Source organism: Parambassis ranga, chromosome 5, assembly GCF_900634625.1.
Source record: "Parambassis ranga chromosome 5, fParRan2.1, whole genome shotgun sequence".
In the NCBI taxonomy this organism is placed as follows: Eukaryota; Metazoa; Chordata; class Actinopteri; family Ambassidae; genus Parambassis; species Parambassis ranga.
The window spans coordinates 25,210,198-25,229,912 of NC_041026.1; the positions used below are offsets into that span (position 1 = coordinate 25,210,198).

General features: G+C 43.8%; 1 protein-coding gene across 3 annotated transcripts in view; it reads right to left on the reverse strand.

Moving 5' to 3' along the window:
* Positions 1-552: 552 nt before the first annotated feature.
* LOC114436525 (inositol hexakisphosphate kinase 2-like) overlaps positions 553-19,715 on the reverse strand; it is a 42,293-nt gene continuing 23,130 nt past the window's right edge. For 2 of the 3 annotated variants that reach the window (XM_028406828.1, XM_028406829.1), the window contains 5 exons: positions 5,019-5,514; positions 3,400-3,634; positions 2,828-3,012; positions 2,259-2,434; positions 553-2,081 (listed from right to left, as the gene is read on the reverse strand). In XM_028406828.1, coding sequence (XP_028262629.1) covers positions 1,416-2,081; positions 2,259-2,434; positions 2,828-3,012; positions 3,400-3,634; positions 5,019-5,283 — 1,527 coding nt within the window. In that variant the 5' untranslated portion in view covers positions 5,284-5,514 and the 3' untranslated portion in view covers positions 553-1,415. Of the gene's footprint in view, positions 2,082-2,258; positions 2,435-2,827; positions 3,013-3,399; positions 3,635-5,018; positions 5,515-5,680; positions 5,761-19,715 lie in introns of those variants that run through there. The other variant, XM_028406827.1, reaches the window with a different exon arrangement.

A 19,715-nucleotide genomic window follows, 5' to 3' on the forward strand; every position in this document is an offset into this window, starting at 1 on the left:
TGTGTGCCTGCTAAACAGCTTTCTCCATGCACACCACATCACACAAAGTCTGTGTGCAGATGACTCGCCGCCTTTCAGGCCGCCTTAGACCAGCTGGGGATGAGCAGAACCAGCTGAGTTAGTCTAAGGCGCCGTCATCCTCCTCCAGCCAGAATGACCTATAGTCTCACACTGCAGCATGAACTCTTCTTGACTGAGGGGAAACAAGGTTATAGATATGTTTGGAGAATCTTTTGGCTGCAAGCCACATCATTACATCTATGTGCGGGCCAAGTTATTTTTCTCCACAACAGGTGGTGGATGTGTGTCTCCAGTGCCTGCTTGTATTGAGTTGCAGTCCTATCATACTTTCCAGGGTTTGGTATTCATTAATCTTTCATCATGGGCTTGTACTGACCAGCATATAGAAAGAGGTCACTTGCTTCATATTCATAGTGTGCACACCCAGGAAACAACCTCAAATTGTGGATATTTACATAAAATTTGGTTATTTTGACGTTGATGTTTCATACAAAGGTTTCTGTACTAGCCGTCTGAAGAAAGACACTGATGTTAGCACAAACCAATGTTTTTAATTTCTCTTCCAACAAATCGTGGACAGCACAGAAATACAAGAGGTATCCAAACATGTCAAATAATATTTATTAATATCATTATTGTAACAATATCACGGAATGTACTACTCTCCATTCACATTCTTTTTTGAGCTACAGCTGTTATGCAACATCGGTTACCAACCCCCACACCCAACTCTTTCCCAGTAGAGATGAAAGAGCTTATCTTCTCCACATTCTTTTTTGAGCTTTTAGTTTATTTATGAAACATGTCAAATAAATAAATGGCTCTATACGTCTATATGAATATAATCTCTGAGTGAAGATGAACAGGGGATGAAGGATGGCAGAATGAACAGAGAAGATTGGAGCGTGTGAGCTCACTACCTCTCTTCCCATTAACTCTGTCCTCATACAACTCCTGGTCTCTTTGATAGCCCTGTCTCAGTCTAAACACATGCTCACTCAGCAGTATGTCTTTAAGTGTGTGTGCAAAATAATGACACTTTCTTTGGAGATCAGACACAAGGAAACATTTCGCCGTCTAAAACTTCAAGCTGCTTTTTTGATGCCTACGCTTCTAAATGGTTAAATGGGTTAAAACAGAACAATGTCAATGGGCAAGTTACTGCATCATTCACACAGATGGCTTTTCTACAGTATGTTACTTGCAGGTCTGTTTTTATATCCCAAAGATCAATATACACAACAGCGATGTCAAAAAGCACCAATGGCAGAAACACAGGGAGGTCCAATTGAAAGACCAGCTACAACAAGGTCAAGTAGTCTGCTCCTCCTCAGTTCCTCGAGGGTCAGAAAGTGTGTTGTTGTGCCTTTGTGTCTGAATGCATATGCTGGTCTTCAGTCTGTGCTGTGGTTTTCCAGCTCAGAGATGATGGTGATCAAGTTCTGGAGACCAAAGATGTAGCCACTGTCCTGGCCCTCATGGACCACACTGTCTTCCCGGTAATGCTTGCAGGTGGTGTGGGCAAAGTCTATCATTTTCACATCCACCATCGGGCTGCGGGGGTCCGAGCAGGACAGACGAGCCTGGCTGATACCTGAGCTCCCAGCACTGCTGCTGCCGCTGCTGCTGGAGCAACTGTTGCTGCCTTCGCTCGAAGTGGAGGCGCTGTGTGGATAGCCGAGGGCACCTGCAACATCACTGACCTCCTCTTCTTCCTCCTCTTCTTCATCCTCCTCCTCCATATCTGGTCCAGCTTCCACCTCCTCATCCTCATCTTCTTCGGAGAGTCCGTCCTCAGTGTGTCTGCGAGTGTGTTTTCTGTATGGTGCTCCATCATAGATGATGAGCAGAGAACTGGAGTAAAAACGGTATGATTCACAGGCCTCCAGTGCAGCTTTCATGTCTCTGAGTCTGCTTAGCACTGGAGAAAGCAGTTCATGCCGCAGATGCCGTCCGCTGTGGAAAAACTGGAACAGAGCTTCCTTAAAGCCCGGCAGGGTCAGTTTGCGGCCATGGTACTTGTTCATAAACATCAGCTGATCTGTGTCAGACTGGTATACCTGCAGTGTAGAAGACAGAATACAGAACTGAACACACGGTCTGAAGACTTTTACACACTCACAGTCATTCATACAGTGCTACAGATATTTTTTCATGTCAGTAAATGAACAGGAAGCTAGGATTGGATTAAAAGCTAGTTTTCTATTGTTTTAAAATGGACCACCCTCAAAGCTCACCTGCATGCCACAGAGACGGACTCCAATCAAGGCAGAAGTACTCTGCTGGCACTTGCGGGTGTGCATAGCCTTCTTCTCGTCTGAAGCATCGTCTCCATGCTGCCGTGTGCCCATCTTCAGGTCCAGCACACATGGCTCAGTGTGCCGCCAGGTAAGGTTTTCTAACAGGATGAATTCTGGGAAACTGAGTCAAGGAAGACGTACCTGAAATAAAGAGGACCTTTTGTATATTTATATATAGGCTAGATAAATGTATGTAATCTTCACTCAATCTGCACTCATATTTACACCTTTGTCAAATTGATAGCTAGTCGGTGAATTGGATACCAGGACTCAGGTATGAGCTGAAGACTCTGATGACCATGTATTTGTCTCATTTGTACATAAACATGCAGGTGTCCTGAAGGCTCGGTTGATCCAGGAACATGCCATGTCCTCTGGCTCTAAGCGTCTGATGGACTTAAATACTACCTCAACAGGAATGACTGCTAATCCTGTCTCTCTCCGTAGTGATACATTGTTAGGCATGATTTTAAAAAAATCATGTCATGTCATCAGTGAAAGGATACTGTACTGGTTGTGATGCTTAGCATTCTCCTTCATCCTTTGTAGGTGCTGCTGGTGACACTTGAGGCTCCAGGGGTTGTGTTTGAGCTGTGGGACAGCCTTACTGTGACTGTGCTCCAGCCTGTAGTAGAGTACTTCGGCCTGCTGCAGCCACTCCAGCTCCATGTCCTCCTGGAACTTCTGAACACTGGTTGACAGAGTGCAAGAGAAATCCTCATTGGATTTGCATACAGACAAAGCAGGAGGAAACAAATACTCACCACAACCATGCATTCAAACATTAATCTTTCACTATTCCTAAGGCCTGGCCTGACTTCCTCAAAGTGTTTATAGGCACTGACATGCATCTTTTGCAGTTATAGAACCCTGAGTCTGTGACACCTGCCAAGGTGTGCCAAGACCAAGGATCAGCCTTTTGCTGAATTTAGATCCATTTGCCTGCATTCTAAATGTAAGAAAACACAAGTTGATAGCATTATTAAGACTCACTTTTCCCTACCTGACCACATACTCTGCTTTATTATGATTAACAATTAAACTGCTGCCTGGGCTGGGACTCTTTCTTCTATCTCACCTCTTGTCCTTGTCTTTGCGACAGTGGCGACCTCGGCTGTCTTTGCTGTAATTTTCACCATCAACAAGCAGCGAGGATGACATCATGTTCCCCCACTTGAGCATCATGCTCTTAGGCTCACAGTCTGCTGAGTGGTCTTTGTTCTCCTGATCTGCTGCTGGGTCGCTGTGCAGGGGGTAGGCAATAAGGCAAAGATTCCCTTCTTCATCCTCCTCAAAGCTTACGGACACCACACCTGGAACAACAGAAATGGAGAAAGACAGGCATGTTTAAGACATAGGTTCATGGAGCAGTAAAGAGTCTAAAAAAAAGATGTGTGTTCAAATAACTGGATAAACAAAGACTAAGAGTGACTAGAACACAGCCGCTAAGCTCCCAAAGAACATCAATACCTCAAGTAACAGGCCAAACACAAAAGACATAAGGCTCACAAATGAAGACAGGTTCCTGTTTATTCATTACCAACAATTACATCAATATATATGCACTGCACATCATGTTAAAACCACAAAGCAACACCGACACAAACAGAAAACCAGGCATTGCATGCTAAAAAATTACTACTGTCAGCAAAAAGACACACCAAATAATAATCAGCATGCTCTCTCCCCATGTTTGTACCATAAACAGCCACACCCTTTTCTCCTTAAGGTGTACTATGTGTGACTGAATAAGAACCCAAAGCAAGGTGAAAAAAGAGGACTTGGCATTTGTGTAAAGAGAGTGAAATGTCTCACACCAAATAATGTGCATAGTTTCTCACTTCATTATTCCATGTTAAATGTGTGTTTTTGTATAGCAGAGGTGAACATTGAGGAAGTGGTAGAGCTTTCAAGATGATCAGGGCAAAGTGATTGCTGCGTGTCACCTTCCGGGGCACAAAGGAAGCAGTTGCAGTAGCTCACAAAGCTGTGTCTTAGATAATATTTCAAGGGGATGTGCAGTAGGACAGGATGGAAAAATGATAGGTGACGGTGACAGATCGCTTCTGAGGATCCTGTAGTTTTCTATTTGCGGTCAAACTGCTAGCCTTGGTGTTGTTGCTGTTTTTTAAACCCTCCACAATGTCTGAATGAAAGGATGAGGAAGCAAGTGCAAATGTGTGACACGCGAGGAAAAGTTAACATGTTAAACCAGTCCAGACGGTTCTTTCTGTGATGGTTCTGTCAAGTCTGTGGACTGGTCTACAGTCAGCCAGAGGCTTTCTAAAAGGTGACCACCTCAGCAGCTTTTTTTGGATCCAAGTGAGGTAGATTTTCTTTTTGTGTCCATGTCATCATGTCTGGAATAGAAACGGTGGCTCCCGCCTGCTCAGTTTACTTACTTCGTTAATAAGTCCTTTTACAAACAGGACACTACAACCCAGTGGCCTAATTGTAACAGTCTCGGCTACAGCACCCTCCTGTGGTACATGTGGTACACTCTGGTAGACACCTAAAAACAACACTTGTGCATGCATAGGGAGCTATGTTTCCTAAAAAAATGTAATGCATACTATATTTTAAAATGCACAGGTTTGATATGCAAAACATCTTTTGTCATCTATACACACAAAGCAGACAAAAGAAAGACCCATCATGACAGGCAGGCACAACAAATGAGAGAAAAGCTTTCCTCACCTCTGTACTGGGGAGTAAACTTCCTCATTGCAGCAGGCAGGCTCTTGTAGAATTGATGTTCACGGGGAATGAGGGGTTTGCAGATGGTTTGCTCCCCAAAGCGCAGGACGCAGGAATGTCCCCCCACCTGGTGCACGAAGGGCTCAAGCATCACTCCCTTCTCCAAGTAGCACTGCTGGTGTTGCAGCTGGTTCTGCAGCTGCTGTTTTTGCGTTTGCTCTGCATCCATCGCCTCCCGGGCCTGAGCCTCTACGGCCGGACTCATCCTCCTCTGGCCCTGACCACACTACAGCGGGCATTAGCCTCCTCACACACACATGTGTGTGGGGGCCCTCTCTGTCAGGGACACACACACACACACACACACACACACACACACACTCACTCACACACTGCAAATCCACAGAAGACTAGTCCTGGTGCACTGTTTTTTGCAGAATATTCCCACGATGTTTTCAGAGGCTGTTGTGATGCTTTGTCTGTGCTGTAGAGGATTCTGCTGGTCGAAAACAAAGGACAGGAAGGAGGAAATAGAAGAGAAACAGAGAAGACAGCTCAGATTTAGTAGATATTTAATTCCCTTTAACTCCTCCTTTGGCAATTCTTGTAGCTGAGAGAAAATAGAAAGCCCTTCTATGTCCTTTAAATGCTGAGGTTTGAACCTGTGCTGCTGCGGCAGATAAGGCAGACAGAGACTGATCCTGCTTGTGCCTCAGCTGCAGACTGAACGCTCTCTGACAGCTGAGAGCTGGCTCACGACTGGTAAAGCTCTCACACACGCGACTCTTGGCCCGCCCCATCAAAGCAATCCACCAATCACAATCAACGAAAGCAGGTTGTTGGGTGGTAACCCTTCGAGGCAAAGAAGCAAGCAAACAAAGACAGTGGTGGGAGGGGGGGAGTCGGATAATAAAAACAAGGAGGGAGGGTCAAGCTGAACTCAGCTGTTTCTCTGTCTGTGTGACAGTGACAACCTGGCAGAACAAGCAGCACCACTTCCTTACAACGCGAGCGGTGTAAGGAAGGAAACCACAGGGAGGACAGACGAAGAGAAACAACAGGCCGTGCACAGTAGTAAAATATAAGCAAAACTGCTCACTAGTAGCCACACATACAAATTCATATGTAGATTCACATTTGACCAGTGTCGTTACTTGTCTAATTGCTTATACATATTACATTTTTTATTGAGCTGCATTAAAATTAAGCTACAAACTATAGTAGCTACATAACATATCCTCCAAAATAGCCTTCGAATTAAAAAATAATGTAGTGGAACTATGATGGAATTAGACCAATGTGTGGTAGGTGTTCACAAATGAAAGTTATGAGAACTCCCAAATGTTCTTATAACTGTTACAGTCAATATTTTGCTGTTTATCGTAAAGCCTGAAGTAAAATTTATCACCATCTTCATCTAATTTTAACCTTTAAAATGTGAGCTCTGATTATAAGATGGGCTGAGATGTGGTGACATGTGGCGTTGCTGAGCACTCATGCTCAGAGCAGAGTGGAAACTATAATCCACATTTAGCACCCTCCCAGCCTTTCTTGACACAGATTATTGTAGCAGGCAAAATAACATCTGATTCAGCAAGTCTCACTGCCGTCTCCATTCAAATGTGTGTCTACCTTGTGTACCTTTAAAACTGAGCAGCATTCTGTGCTGATGTGTTTGCATCTGATTTGTTTTGTGTACATGTCAGTGTGTGTGCGCTGTACATTACAGTTGGTCACTGGTTGGTTGTGGAGGTAACAGAGTCAGCACTAATCTCTCTAATCCTGTCTCTTGGAACATAAGAGGAAAATGGGACATGACAACAAGTAGAAAATAGCTACAGTTACACTTAAAGAGTACGGTAGCTACCTCTACTAAACATAAACACATCTCAAAGAAGTATCTCAAAGAAGCGATATGACAAACCCATGACATGACCCATTTTTAATATAGGATATATGTTAAAGGTTAAATAATCAAAGAAAATAAATAAAAATTTTAATTAAATTACGTTTTTAGTACAAACATCAAACTACAAACAGCTATAGGCAACTACTCAAGTCTGTGTCATGGGGTGACACACAGAGAGAGGCTGCTACATGGATGATAATAAAATGCAATGAAGAAATAAGCATTCCCCATTTTTACTTCAAAAAGTTAGCTTACTAAGCACCCAGTGCTCCGGCACTGACACCTTCACACTTTATCCACATAGAGAGTCTGAATTCCCATCATTCCAACAGTACACTCTGGCCTGCGAAATTCAGCTGTCCGTCCGGATTGTTAACATGGCCAAAAAACTTGTTAAACATGTTGTCTAAAAATCTTGCATTACCAGTAAGAGCTCTCACTCAATCATTTCACGCTAATACATACACACACAAATATGCAAACCATCAAGGAGAGTGGGACATCTGTGTTTGTCTTTGGGGCACCGTGAGGATAGATGATAGATGAACATGAAAATGTTTTTGGAATGGCACACGATCGTCAATTGCACCCTTGCTCTACACATACTCTTGATATCTTTCATCAATGGGCATGATAAATGGAAAGAGCGGTCTGACAGATATGGCCTGCTTAGTCTCAGTTCTGTCAACAATCCCTGATAACTCATTTTAATGTCACTATATCCGAACCACAACACAAGTGTAGTCGGTGACATGCATGCTAATTTTAGTGTCAGAGGGCCGCATGAGTTTTTAATCCTGGGTTGATTGTGTCTATTATTGTAATTCTACCTGTTAACCAGGGCTTAATCTAATCCCTGAGCTGTATCATGGATCAAATCACTTATAACCATGTGTTGGGCTTGCTGTGCCACATGAAACCACGTCAACACCTGCAATGTTTGTTCCTCTGATCTCGCTCTTTCATTCTCTCAATCCTATCTACCTCCTCTCCTCCTCCTTTACCCGACCAGCCATCAACAGGAGATTCCCATATGACACAGGTCCTGCTCAAGGTTTCTTCCCATTAAAAGGGAGTTTTTCCCTGCCACTGTTTGCCTTCCAGTGCTTGCTTGGGTCAGATTCTGGGTCTCTGTTAGGTGCTTAGACACACTATATATATAACTAAATTGAACTGAATGAAATGTTTGCTATATTAGACAGAACTGTAAATGACAGACGGATGTCAACGTCTTAAGGATAAGAAATCTAATTTGGTCACATGCCTCTCCTCATATGGAGTATAAAGTATATTTGAATACTTTAAATATGGAAAGTACATGTGTGACTTACATATCCGAAGACATAAGACATGGTATTTGAAGCCGATACACACTTTTCATCATGCATAAATATAACCAGTTATTGGCAACTGGTCAAGTCTGTGTCATGGGGCGACAGAGAGAGAGGCTGCTACATGGATGATAATAAAATGCAATAAAGAAATAAGCCTTCCCCATTTTTACTGTGTATTTTAACTCATTAAACTAGCTGATAGCAAGCAAAGTATTTTTACTTTAGTTAAATGTTAGTCAGCCCGCTGATGGATGTTAGCAGGCAGTAGCTAAAAAGTTAGCTTACTAAGCACCCAGTGCTCCGGCACTGACACCTTCACACTTTATCCACATAGAGAGTCTGAATTCCTATCATTCCAACAGTACACTCTGTCCTGCGACATTCAACTGTCCATCCGGTTTGTTGACATGGCCAAAAAACTTGTTAAACGTGTTGTCTAAAGATCTTGCACAACCAGTAAGAGCTCTGACTCACGCTACTACATACACACACATGTAAACCATCAAGAGAGAGTGAGACCACACCGTTTATCATGCATAAATGATTGTAGCATTTTATGGTATAAGCAATAAATGTGCTTGGAAGAATTTAACTAATAGAATAGTCCACTTGGAAAATGACCAACAACTGCACAGACACCAGCAGAAGGGAAATGACTGCCATGACCTTGAAAGTAGGGGTGGGCGATATGGAAACAATTGTATATCACGATTCTTTAATGAAAAAATCACGATCTCGATTTTATCACGATTTGTTTTTACATTGACACTAATTTGCATGTTTCTGTGTAAATGACTTCAGGTAGCCTACTCTGTCACCTCTCAACAGTAGATTTTAAAGGCAAACAACAACTCTGATAATGTGCACTCAGTATTAGTTTTCAATAAGCATGAAAATTTAAATAACTTATAGAACAAAATAAGGTTTTATTTCAAATAGGTTAAAAAGAAGACTAATGTAATTCTGTAAAGTATTATTCAACAGTCATTTAAACAGACTGAAGTGTGCCTCCTAAGGTTAAACAATAAATACAGTATTGAGACTTAAGTAACTCCTAAAGTTCAATGTGATTTAGAACAAATGATCAAACTTTAATGGGAATCATATCTAAGGACAAACGGAGCTGCTGCTGTCACCTCTGTCTGTATTACTAGAGACCTCATATGGAGCCTCTTCATCAAATGCCTGCGTTATAGTTTTGGTGACGTCATTAGCTGTTGCCTCTGTCTGCATCTGATGTATACACGTGGCCCTCCCACTGCGCACACACACACAAGTGTAGAAGAGCTGCTGACGGCAGAAACAGCAGTGAACCTGAATATAACGAGCTGGAAATGTTCAGAAAGGTGGGCGCGTACTTGCTCGTAGCATTATAATACACGTCGCGCGGACACACACAGACACAGGCTTAGAAGACGCGCCGCTGCTGCCGGCAGAAACAGTACCGAACATAAAGGTGGAGTTCGTTTTAGGGACCGGTTGCTCCGTTCTCTTTTCGTTTTCAGCCGTAGCTTCCTAACAGGGAGGCTGTCATTGGTTGGTCAGGTTCACATTAAGCGCACTGAGAGTTGGACGAGTGAAAAAACTCATGCTTCTGCGCGAACATAGAACTGCAATTAATAGAAGGTGCTCTATGGACGATATCTGTCCGTTCTGGTAGATCGCCGATACGTTCAAATCCTTCACGATCATGTTACGTGCCGGTACTTGTTGTGTGTATGTCTGTCTCTGCTTTCTGTGCAGGTTTCCAAGTGCTTCCAGTGAACCAAGTGGATCATCCACACCTGAGTCCACTTGGTCCTCGTCAGCAGAAGTATATCAACTGGAGGTGTGCACATGGCTGGGGCCAGTGTGGGCCAACTTGTGGACGCACACACCTTTGTCTGTCTTTGCTCCGTCCAGAGGGACTAGAGCATGATAATCAGCGCTGATCTTTTTAGTTTTGCTTTTGTGTTTGATTTACTATTTTGTTATTCGTTTAAGTTAATACATTTAATTAATAGTCACTGTTTCCAACTGCTGTCTCTTTCTCAGGCCTGGGTAACATTATTGTTGCTTCCCCTCATCCCCTGGACTAATTGGGGAATGTAACAAATGGGGGCTCGTCCGGGATATCCTACTGAGGGAGAGTTTCAGCAAGGTCTCGGTGACTATGTAGCTTTGTTGTAGCCATGTAGCCTGCTGGAAGTCTCATGGTAAGTGTGAGCTTTAACCCCATTGACTGTCTTCCCAGTTTAGAATAGGTGAGTGCCCAGCTGGTCTGCTAGCAGCCCTTCCATCAGACACTCTTTTGTTATTTTGCCTTTCTTATTTTCGGAGCTAATCCTGGGCGGGGATCCAGTTCCCTGGCGGGGGTAGGCTTTCCAGGGCCTCGGCCACTGGAGTTCAGCCTTTAAAGATGCCTCGAGCCCGGCACGCTCCAGAAGACAGTTAGGTGAGTTTGTTTGGGCAGAAACTGGGACAGTCTGTGTAGAAACTCTGTATGGTTTAGCTTGTGTGTTAGCATGCGCTTTGTTCGTGTGTTCTCTGCTGCAAGCAGAGGTGTGTTTAGCGTACGCTTCGTCCTTTGTGTTTTCTCTGCTGTAGGCAGAGGTATGCGAGTGTGCACTTTCGTTCGTGTGTTTCTCTGCTGGAGGCAGAGGTGTGTGTGCGCACTCGGTTTTCATGTGTGTTAGCGTACGTTTCGTTGTGTCCTCTGCTGCGAGCAGGGGTGTGTGTTCGCATGTGCTTAGACTTTCGTGAGTTTCTCTGCTGTGGGCAGAGGTGTTGCCAGGCGTGATTTGTGGTGCTGCCGGACATAGTAGTGGCTGTGGCGGTAGCGTGTGGCCATGTGGCCTGTGATTCCATTTATTCTAAGGCAGAACTGGTTCTGTGGACAGAACTTTGTTTTGTGTCGTGGGATCACATTGTATGTGTTAACCCTATAGTTTGCAAACCGGGGGTTGCTTTTATGGGAGAGGGTGTTACGTGCCGGTACTTGTTGTGTGTATGTCTGTCTCTGCTTTCTGTGCAGGTTCCCAATGCTTCCAGTGGACCAAGTGGATGATCCACACCTGAGTCCACTTGGTCCTCATCAACAGAAGTATATCAGCTGGAGGTGTGCACATGGCCGGGGCCAGTGTGGGCCAACTTGTGGACGCATACACCATGCGTCTTTGCTCCGTCCAGAGGGACTAGAGCATGATAATCAGCGCTGATCTTTTTAGTTTTGCTTTTGTGTTTGATTTACTATTTTGTTATTCGTTTAAGTTAATAAATTTAATTAAAAGTCACTGTTTCCGACTGCTGTCTCTTCCTCAGGCCTGGGTAACATTATTGTTGCTTCCCTTCATCCCCTGGATTAACTGGGGAATGTAACAATCATTTATCGTCAAATCGCACAGCCCTACTTGAAAGTAATGAGCCAAGTACAGCATGGGGCAGTTAGCGGGGGCTTTTCACAGTGCTACTGAAGCACGTGGCAGTCACAAACAGAAACACACTGAAATGTGCTGGCGACAGGAAGTTGGAATCAATCCCCTCACTTCCACAAAGTGCACGGCAGTTATGAAGAACGGCTCCTTACACGATCCGAGCATTTCTGACCATGAGAGAGGCAAGGACACATTTTAAGGCAAATAGAGCACACCAAGGAAACGGCTTTGCAGGACTCATTCTTAATTTTCATATAAATTAAAATAATAAAATGAAAACATGAAACTATGGCGTCTAAAAAAGTCAGTGGAGGTAATCCGTGCATGGAACACATGCAACCATGGAGACAGTATGAAATGCAAAAGAAACAGCCACTGTAGTTTACTCATAGACACCACCTGTGGGTTACTAAAGAGCCATTTTGAGTCTCTGCTGTGTTATCCTCAATATGATCAACAAGTTCAGTGAGATCAAACAGTTCACTGAGGAATTTATGTTATAAATTAACATAAAATGGTGGCAAAGAGGACAGAGTGAGAGCAGGTATGTTATTGAAGATATCAAGCGGGTCACACATTTACAGATGCCTCGTCAGTTCATGAAATACAATCATTTTAACACCAACTGCCCAAACTGCAAGGAAGGATGTAAAAGTAACTGGACACTTGGCTTACAAATATCTTTGTTGGCTGTCGCACATCATTTCAACATTAGTTCCTACGCAAAATATCATGTGGAGCAATTACACAGATTGCAAAAAAAAGAACTTCACGTCATTTATTTATTTTTTCTTAGGCCCAGTCTCTGAAGTGACTGTCCGTTTAAGTATCCAGCTGTAAACTCGAGTGCAATTTGTGCAGTATAGCATATCTGCCAAGATATAGCACCATAGTATCTAGGCAAAATAACATCTGATTCAGCCAGTCTCACTGCCGTCTCCATTCAAATGTGTGTCTACCTTGTGTACCTTTAAAACTGAGCAGCATTCTGTGCTGATATGTTTGGAGCATCTGATTTGTTTTGTGTACATGTCAGTGTGTGTGTGCGCGCTGTACATTACAGTTGGTCACTGGTTGGTTGTGGAAGTAACAGAGTCAGCACTAATCTCTCTAATCCTGTCTCTTGGAGCATAAGAGGAAAATGGGACATGACAACAAGTAGAAAATAGCTACAGTTACACTTAAAGAGTACGGTAGCTACCTCTACTAAACATAAACACATCTCAAAGAAGTATCTCAAAGAAGCGATATGACAAACCCACGACATGACCCATTTTTAATATAGAATATATGTAAAAGGTTAAATAATCAAAGAAAATAAATAAAAATTTTAATTAAATTACGTTTTTAGTACAACCATCAAATTACAAACAGCTATAGGCAACTAGTCAAGTCTGTGTCATGGGGTGACAGAGAGAGAGGCTGCTACATGGATGATAATAAAATGCAATGAAGAAATAAGCATTCCCCATTTTTACTTCAAAAAGTTAGCTTACTAAGCACCCAGTGCTCCGGCACTGACACCTTCACACTTTATCCACATAGAGTCTGAATTCCCATCATTCCAACAGTACACTCTGGCCTGCGAAATTCAGCTGTCCGTCCGGATTGTTAACATGGCCAAAAAACATGTTAAACATGTTGTCTAAAAATCTTGCATTACCAGTAAGAGCTCTCACTCAGTCACTTCAATCATTTCACACTAATACATACACACACACATATGCAAACCATCAAGGAGAGTGGGACATCTGTGTTTGTCTTTGGGGCACCGTGAGGATAGATGATAGATGAACATGAAAATGTTTTTGGAATGGCACACGATTGTCAATTGCACCTGTGCTCTACACACAGGGCTCTAGACTAACTTTTTGCACTAGTTGCACCGGTGCGCCTAAACGTTTTTTCTTGGGTGCACCGGCACAAAAGTTAGGTGCACCGCATCACACATCACACAGCAGTTTGTTTTTTAAATGCTGTCCATATATTTTATGGATCAGGCCTTAAATCGACACCTATCCTAACGCAGAAGTTCTTTTCATCTTCTCTCATCATCTGCAGCTACATCTACTGTTAAACCTGACGGGCCTCGCAGGGCTGTAGCCAAAGTTTTAGAAATACTGAGGTCCAAAAATTGATGTCTAGGAAATATGAACGAGCTTAATAATCACATATCATCCTAAACTGACTTTGGACCTTGTTTAATGAACACAGGTAAATAAAAATAATAAATACATGTACCGATAGTACTCATTCAAATTATGGACACACTAGCCAACAAGTCTGCCTGTAAGAAATCCATAATGAAGATTTAAAGTTTCAGCACTCTTCATTTCCCTGTTTGCTTTCTCTCTGTATTTTCTGGCAGTCACTCCTCACTTATCTATCTGGCAATGGGAATTAAAAATTATTTAAATTATATACATCTTTATTTATTTAATAGTTGTGATTGAGATATATATTTTGTTTTCTTCAACACTTTTCTAATGCAGCTACAGTATCTCTTCTCTCATCTTCCTCACCTCTCTTCCTCTCTTTCTAAAGCTGAGCTCCAGCTGACAGACTCTTCATTCTGTCTGTTACAGTTTAGCTGTATGCAGATATCATACTGGCAGACAATGGTCCACTGTAGCAGGATAATAACAATACTTTTTAAATGGGCGTTCGTCATGTAACCATGTTCTATAACTCCTTAAAACCAGCTGACTGCTGTCAGTCAGAGTGACTCAGCCTTCATGGATGGAACCACACAGGTCAGATGATACTGTCCGTCAGACCTGTTGTTCAGTCTGTTACAATCAAGCGGCAACCTTCGGGGCTCAAAGTGGAAGCCCATGCGGAAGTGTCAAAACTTGTAATTCACGCTGCAACAGCTGGGGGTTGGCTCCAAAAGCGAGTAATTTCCCATAGACTCCCATGTTAAAATGGCCGACTTCACAGCAGAAATTAACAAGTTTACGGCCTGGTACAAAAAACCACTCTGGTCTCAGATGATAGGTTCTCTTCTAGTGTCAATTGTAGGGGGGGTGAATTTTTTTACAACCCACTCGTTTCAATTGTATTGGGACTTAAAATTACTCCTAATTATGGGCGTTGCCGCTTGAGTGACAGACAGTTGACGTATCACAGCGTGAGTTTCCTGCTCCCACGATCGTCCGCCCCCCTAAACCCCGCTCGTGCTCCCCCTCTTTGTCCATATTTGAGAGTTTTGGCGGACGTGACGCTGTCAACATGGCGGCGGTCATCACGTCCCGGAACCTCCCACCGAGCCTCAAAACGGCTCTTCAGAAACAAACGGGTGACGTCACGGAAGCTCTGTCCATAGTTTTTACTGTCAATGGTTACAATGCTACGAGCACGTCACGCCCCTTCATTACCGGCTCGTTATCGTCACTCATTCAGGTCAACAGCAAATTAGCAAAACCCGCATAGTAGCAACAACTCTTCCTCCTCCGCACATGTTCACTTAAACTGCGGTTTCTGCTGTTCAGCAGCGAAACGTCTTTAAACCCTGTCTGTGTGTGTGCGCGCTGCGTGGTGCAGTGAGAGGGCCATATGAGTTCTGCACACACGTTTTAAAAAGTCCGGGCCGAAACGGACTTTGTTCTCGTCACCTCGGGAACACGAACATATCTCTGTTCTCGTGCAGTATGGAACAAGCTTTATCACACAGCATCAGCTCTGCGCAGCATATGTCCCCGTTCTTCTTCTGAATTTTCGGTCTCTGCTGACCGCAGCAAACACGTTTTCAAAGATACACACACGGAGGTCCCGCCCTTCACCGTCTCTGATTGGTTGAGACCACGATATGGGCCCGATGTGTGTCTGTTGCTGGAGACTTTTGAGAGTCGCGGAGAATGTATCTCCCTCTTACAGCTGGTCGTACCGGTGCGACCTCTGATATTTAGGGCCCGAGCACCGAATGGTGCAAGAGCCCTATTGAAACCCTTAGGATTATTAGGGCCCGAGCACCGAATGGTGCAAGAGCCCTATTGAAACCCTTAGGATTATTATTTTTTTTTTTTTTTTTTTTTTTTTTTTTTTTTTTTTTTTTTTTTTTTTTTTTTTCCCCCTCCGAGATCGCATTTTTGGAGGCCTTAACATGCCCAAAAACTCACCAAACTTGGTAGAAAAATTCATTTGCCCGAAAAATTTTGAAATTTGCTGACTTTTGAAATGCACATATAAAAATGGCTCTATAGCGCCCCCAACGCGTAGCCCCTCTGGCCAGTTTGACACAGGATTATGAAAATTGGCACACATATGTATCACCTCAAGACGCACAAAAAAGTCTCTTGGACCCCCCCTCCAAACCCAACAGGAAGTCCGCCATTTGAAGGTTTGTGGCCATTTTTGGCGATGTGTGACCCTGCTGCCAAACTTTTCACGCCTCGCATACTTCATAGAATTGAGCTGAAATTCGCCGTGTCCACTCAGGACACCATAGGGAATAGACGCATTCCAAAACTCTTACAAAAGTCTGACGGTGTGGCCGGGGCGTGGCCTCAAAGTTTGACCATTTCTGAGGACACAGAAAGTCTCTATAACTTCTTCGTTTTCTGTCCGATCTGTACGAAATGTCACATGTATGATCAGAGTCTGACCCTAAACACATCTATACAACAATATTGAGGCTTTGACAGAGCGCCACCTACTGGCTACACAAAATGTTGTGTTTTCATAGGTTTTTCTGCCTGCCCCCCTGGCCTGTTTTGAGTAGGGTCATGAAAATTGGTACACATGTGTATCACCCCAAGATGCACAAAAAAGTCTCTTGGACCCCCCCTCCAAACCCAACAGGAAGTCCGCAATTTTGAAATTTCTGTTAATTTTTGGCGATTTGTGACCCTCCTACAAAACTTTTCACGCCTCGCATACTTCATCCAAATGAGCTAAAACTCACTGTGTCCACTCAGGACACCATAGGGAATAGACGCATTCCAAAACTCTTACAAAAGTCTGACGGTGTGGCGGGGGCGTGGCCTCAAAGTTGACCATTCGCCATTACAAAGGAACTCACTGTATTTATTGCCCTAATGTGTAGCCCCGCTGGCCAGTTTGACACAGGATCATGAGAATTAGCACACATGTGTATCACCCCAAGACGCACAAAAAAGTCTCTTGGACCCCCCCTCCAAACCCAACAGGAAGTCCGCCATTTTGACTTTTGTGGCCATTTTTTGCCTATTTGTGACCCTGCTTCAAAACTTTTCATGGCTCACATACTTCTTGCAATTAAGCTGAAATTCATTGTGTCCACTCAGGACACCATAGGGAATAGACACATTCCAAAACTCTTTCAAAAGTATTACCGTGTGGCGGGGGAGTGGCCTCAAAGTTGACCATTCGCCATTACAAAGGAACTCGCTGTGTTTTATGCAGTACTACCCATATACTTCATGCAATGTGGCCAAAATCTTACAGTACTGCCATGGACCCGAGTCTGAACAGATATATATGCTAATAGGATGATACGGTCATAGCGCCACCTACTGGTAGCAGGAAAGTGTGGTTGTAAACATGTGTTTGTTGTACATCTCTGCAAATGAGAGGAGAGGAGGGCATAGCACAGGAGAGTATGGGAGACAAGAGCATAGGAGAGAAGACAGCGATAGCCCCGCGGATCGCAAGGTGCGCGAGGGCCCGCAATGCTGCTTGCAGCTTTAATTATTTTTTTTTTTTTTTTTTTTTCCCCCTCCGAGATCGCATTTTTGGAGGCCTTAACATGCCCAAAAACTCACCAAACTTGGTAGAAAAATTCATTCGCCCGAAAAATTTTGAAATTTGCTGACTTTTGAAATGCACATATAAAAATGGCTCTATAGCGCCCCCAACGCGTAGCCCCTCTGGCCGGTTTGACACAGGATTATGAAAATTGGCACACATATGTATCACCTCAAGACGCACAAAAAAGTCTCTTGGACCCCCCCTCCAAACCCAACAGGAAGTCCGCCATTTGAAGGTTTGTGGCCATTTTTGGCGATGTGTGACCCTGCTGCCAAACTTTTCACGCCTCGCATACGTCATCGGATTGAGCTGAAATTCGCCGTGTCCACTCAGGACACCATAGGGAATAGACGCATTCCAAAACTCTTACAAAAGTCTGACGGTGTGGCCGGGGCGTGGCCTCAAAGTTTGACCATTTCTGAGGACACAGAAAGTCTCTATAACTTCTTCGTTTTCTGTCCGATCTGTACGAAATGTCACATATATGATCAGAGTCTGACCCTAAACACATCTATACAACAATATTGAGGCTTTGACAGAGCGCCACCTACTGGCTACACAAAATGTTGTGTTTTCATAGGTTTTTCTGCTTGCCCCTGTGGCCTGTTTTGAGTAGGGTCACGAAAATTGGCACACATGTTTATCACCCCAAGATGCACAAAAAAGTCTCTTGGACCCCCCCTCCAAACCCAACAGGAAGTCCGCCATTTTGAAATTTCTGTTAATTTTTGGCGATTTGTGACCCTGCTGCAAAACTTTTCACGCCTCGCATACTTCATCCAATCAAGCTGAAAATCACTGTGTCCACTCAGGACACCATAGGGAATAGACGCATTCCAAAACTCTTACAAAAGTCTGAAGGTGTGGTGGGGGCGTGGCCTCAAAGTTGACCATTCGCCATTACAAATGAACTCCCTGTATTTTTTGCCCTAACGCGTAGCCCCGCTGGCCAGTTTGACACAGGATCATGAAAATTAGCACACATGTGTATCACCCCAAGACGCACAAAAAAGTCTCTTGGACCCCCCCTCCAAACCCAACAGGAAGTCCGCCATTTTGACTTTTGTGGCCATTTTTTGCCTATTTGTGACCCTGGTTCAAAACTTTTCACGCCTCACATACTTCATGCAATTGAGCTGAAATTCACTGTGTCCACTCAGGACACCATAGGGAATAGACGCATTCCAAAATTCTTTCAAAAGTATTACCGTGTGGCGGGGGAGTGGCCTCAAAGTTGACCATTCGCCATTACAAAGGAACTCGCTGTGTTTTATGCAGTATCACCCATATACTTTATGCAATGTGGCCAAAATCTTACACTACTGCTATGGACCTGAGTCTGAACAGATATATATGCTAATAGGATGATACAGTCATAGCGCCACCTACTGCTAACAGGAAAGATTGGTTGTAAACATGTGTTTGTTGTACATCTCTGCAAATGAGAGGAGAGGAGAGCATAGCACAGGAGAGTATGGGAGACAAGAGCATAGGAGAGAAGACAGCGATAGCCCCGCGGATCGCAAGGTGCGCGAGGGCCCGCAATGCTGCTTGCAGCTTTAATTTTTTTTTTTCCCCCTCCGAGATCGCATTTTTGGAGGCCTTAACATGCCCAAAAACTCACCAAACTTGGTAGAAAAATTCATTCGCCCGAAAAATTTTGAAATTTGCTGACTTTTGAAATGCACATATAAAAATGGCTCTATAGCGCCCCCAACGCGTAGCCCCTCTGGCCGGTTTGACACAGGATTATGAAAATTGGCACACATATGTATCACCTCAAGACGCACAAAAAAGTCTCTTGGACCCCCCCTCCAAACCCAACAGGAAGTCCGCCATTTGAAGGTTTGTGGCCATTTTTGGCGATGTGTGACCCTGCTGCCAAACTTTTCACGCCTCGCATACTTCAACGGATTGAGCTGAAATTCGCCGTGTCCACTCAGGACACCATAGGGAATAGACGCATTCCAAAACTCTTACAAAAGTCTGACGGTGTGGCCGGGGCGTGGCCTCAAAGTTTCACCATTTCTGAGGACACAGAAAGTCTCTATAACTTCTTCGTTTTCTGTCCGATCTGTACGAAATGTCACATGTATGATCAGAGTCTGACCCTAAACACATCTATACAACAATATTGAGGCTTTGACAGAGCGCCACCTACTGGCTACACAAAATGTTGTGTTTTCATAGGTTTTTCTGCCTGCCCCCCTGGCCTGTTTTGAGTAGGGTCATGAAAATTGGCACACATGTGTATCACCCCAAGATGCACAAAAAAGTCTCTTGGACCCCCCCTCCAAACCCAACAGGAAGTCCG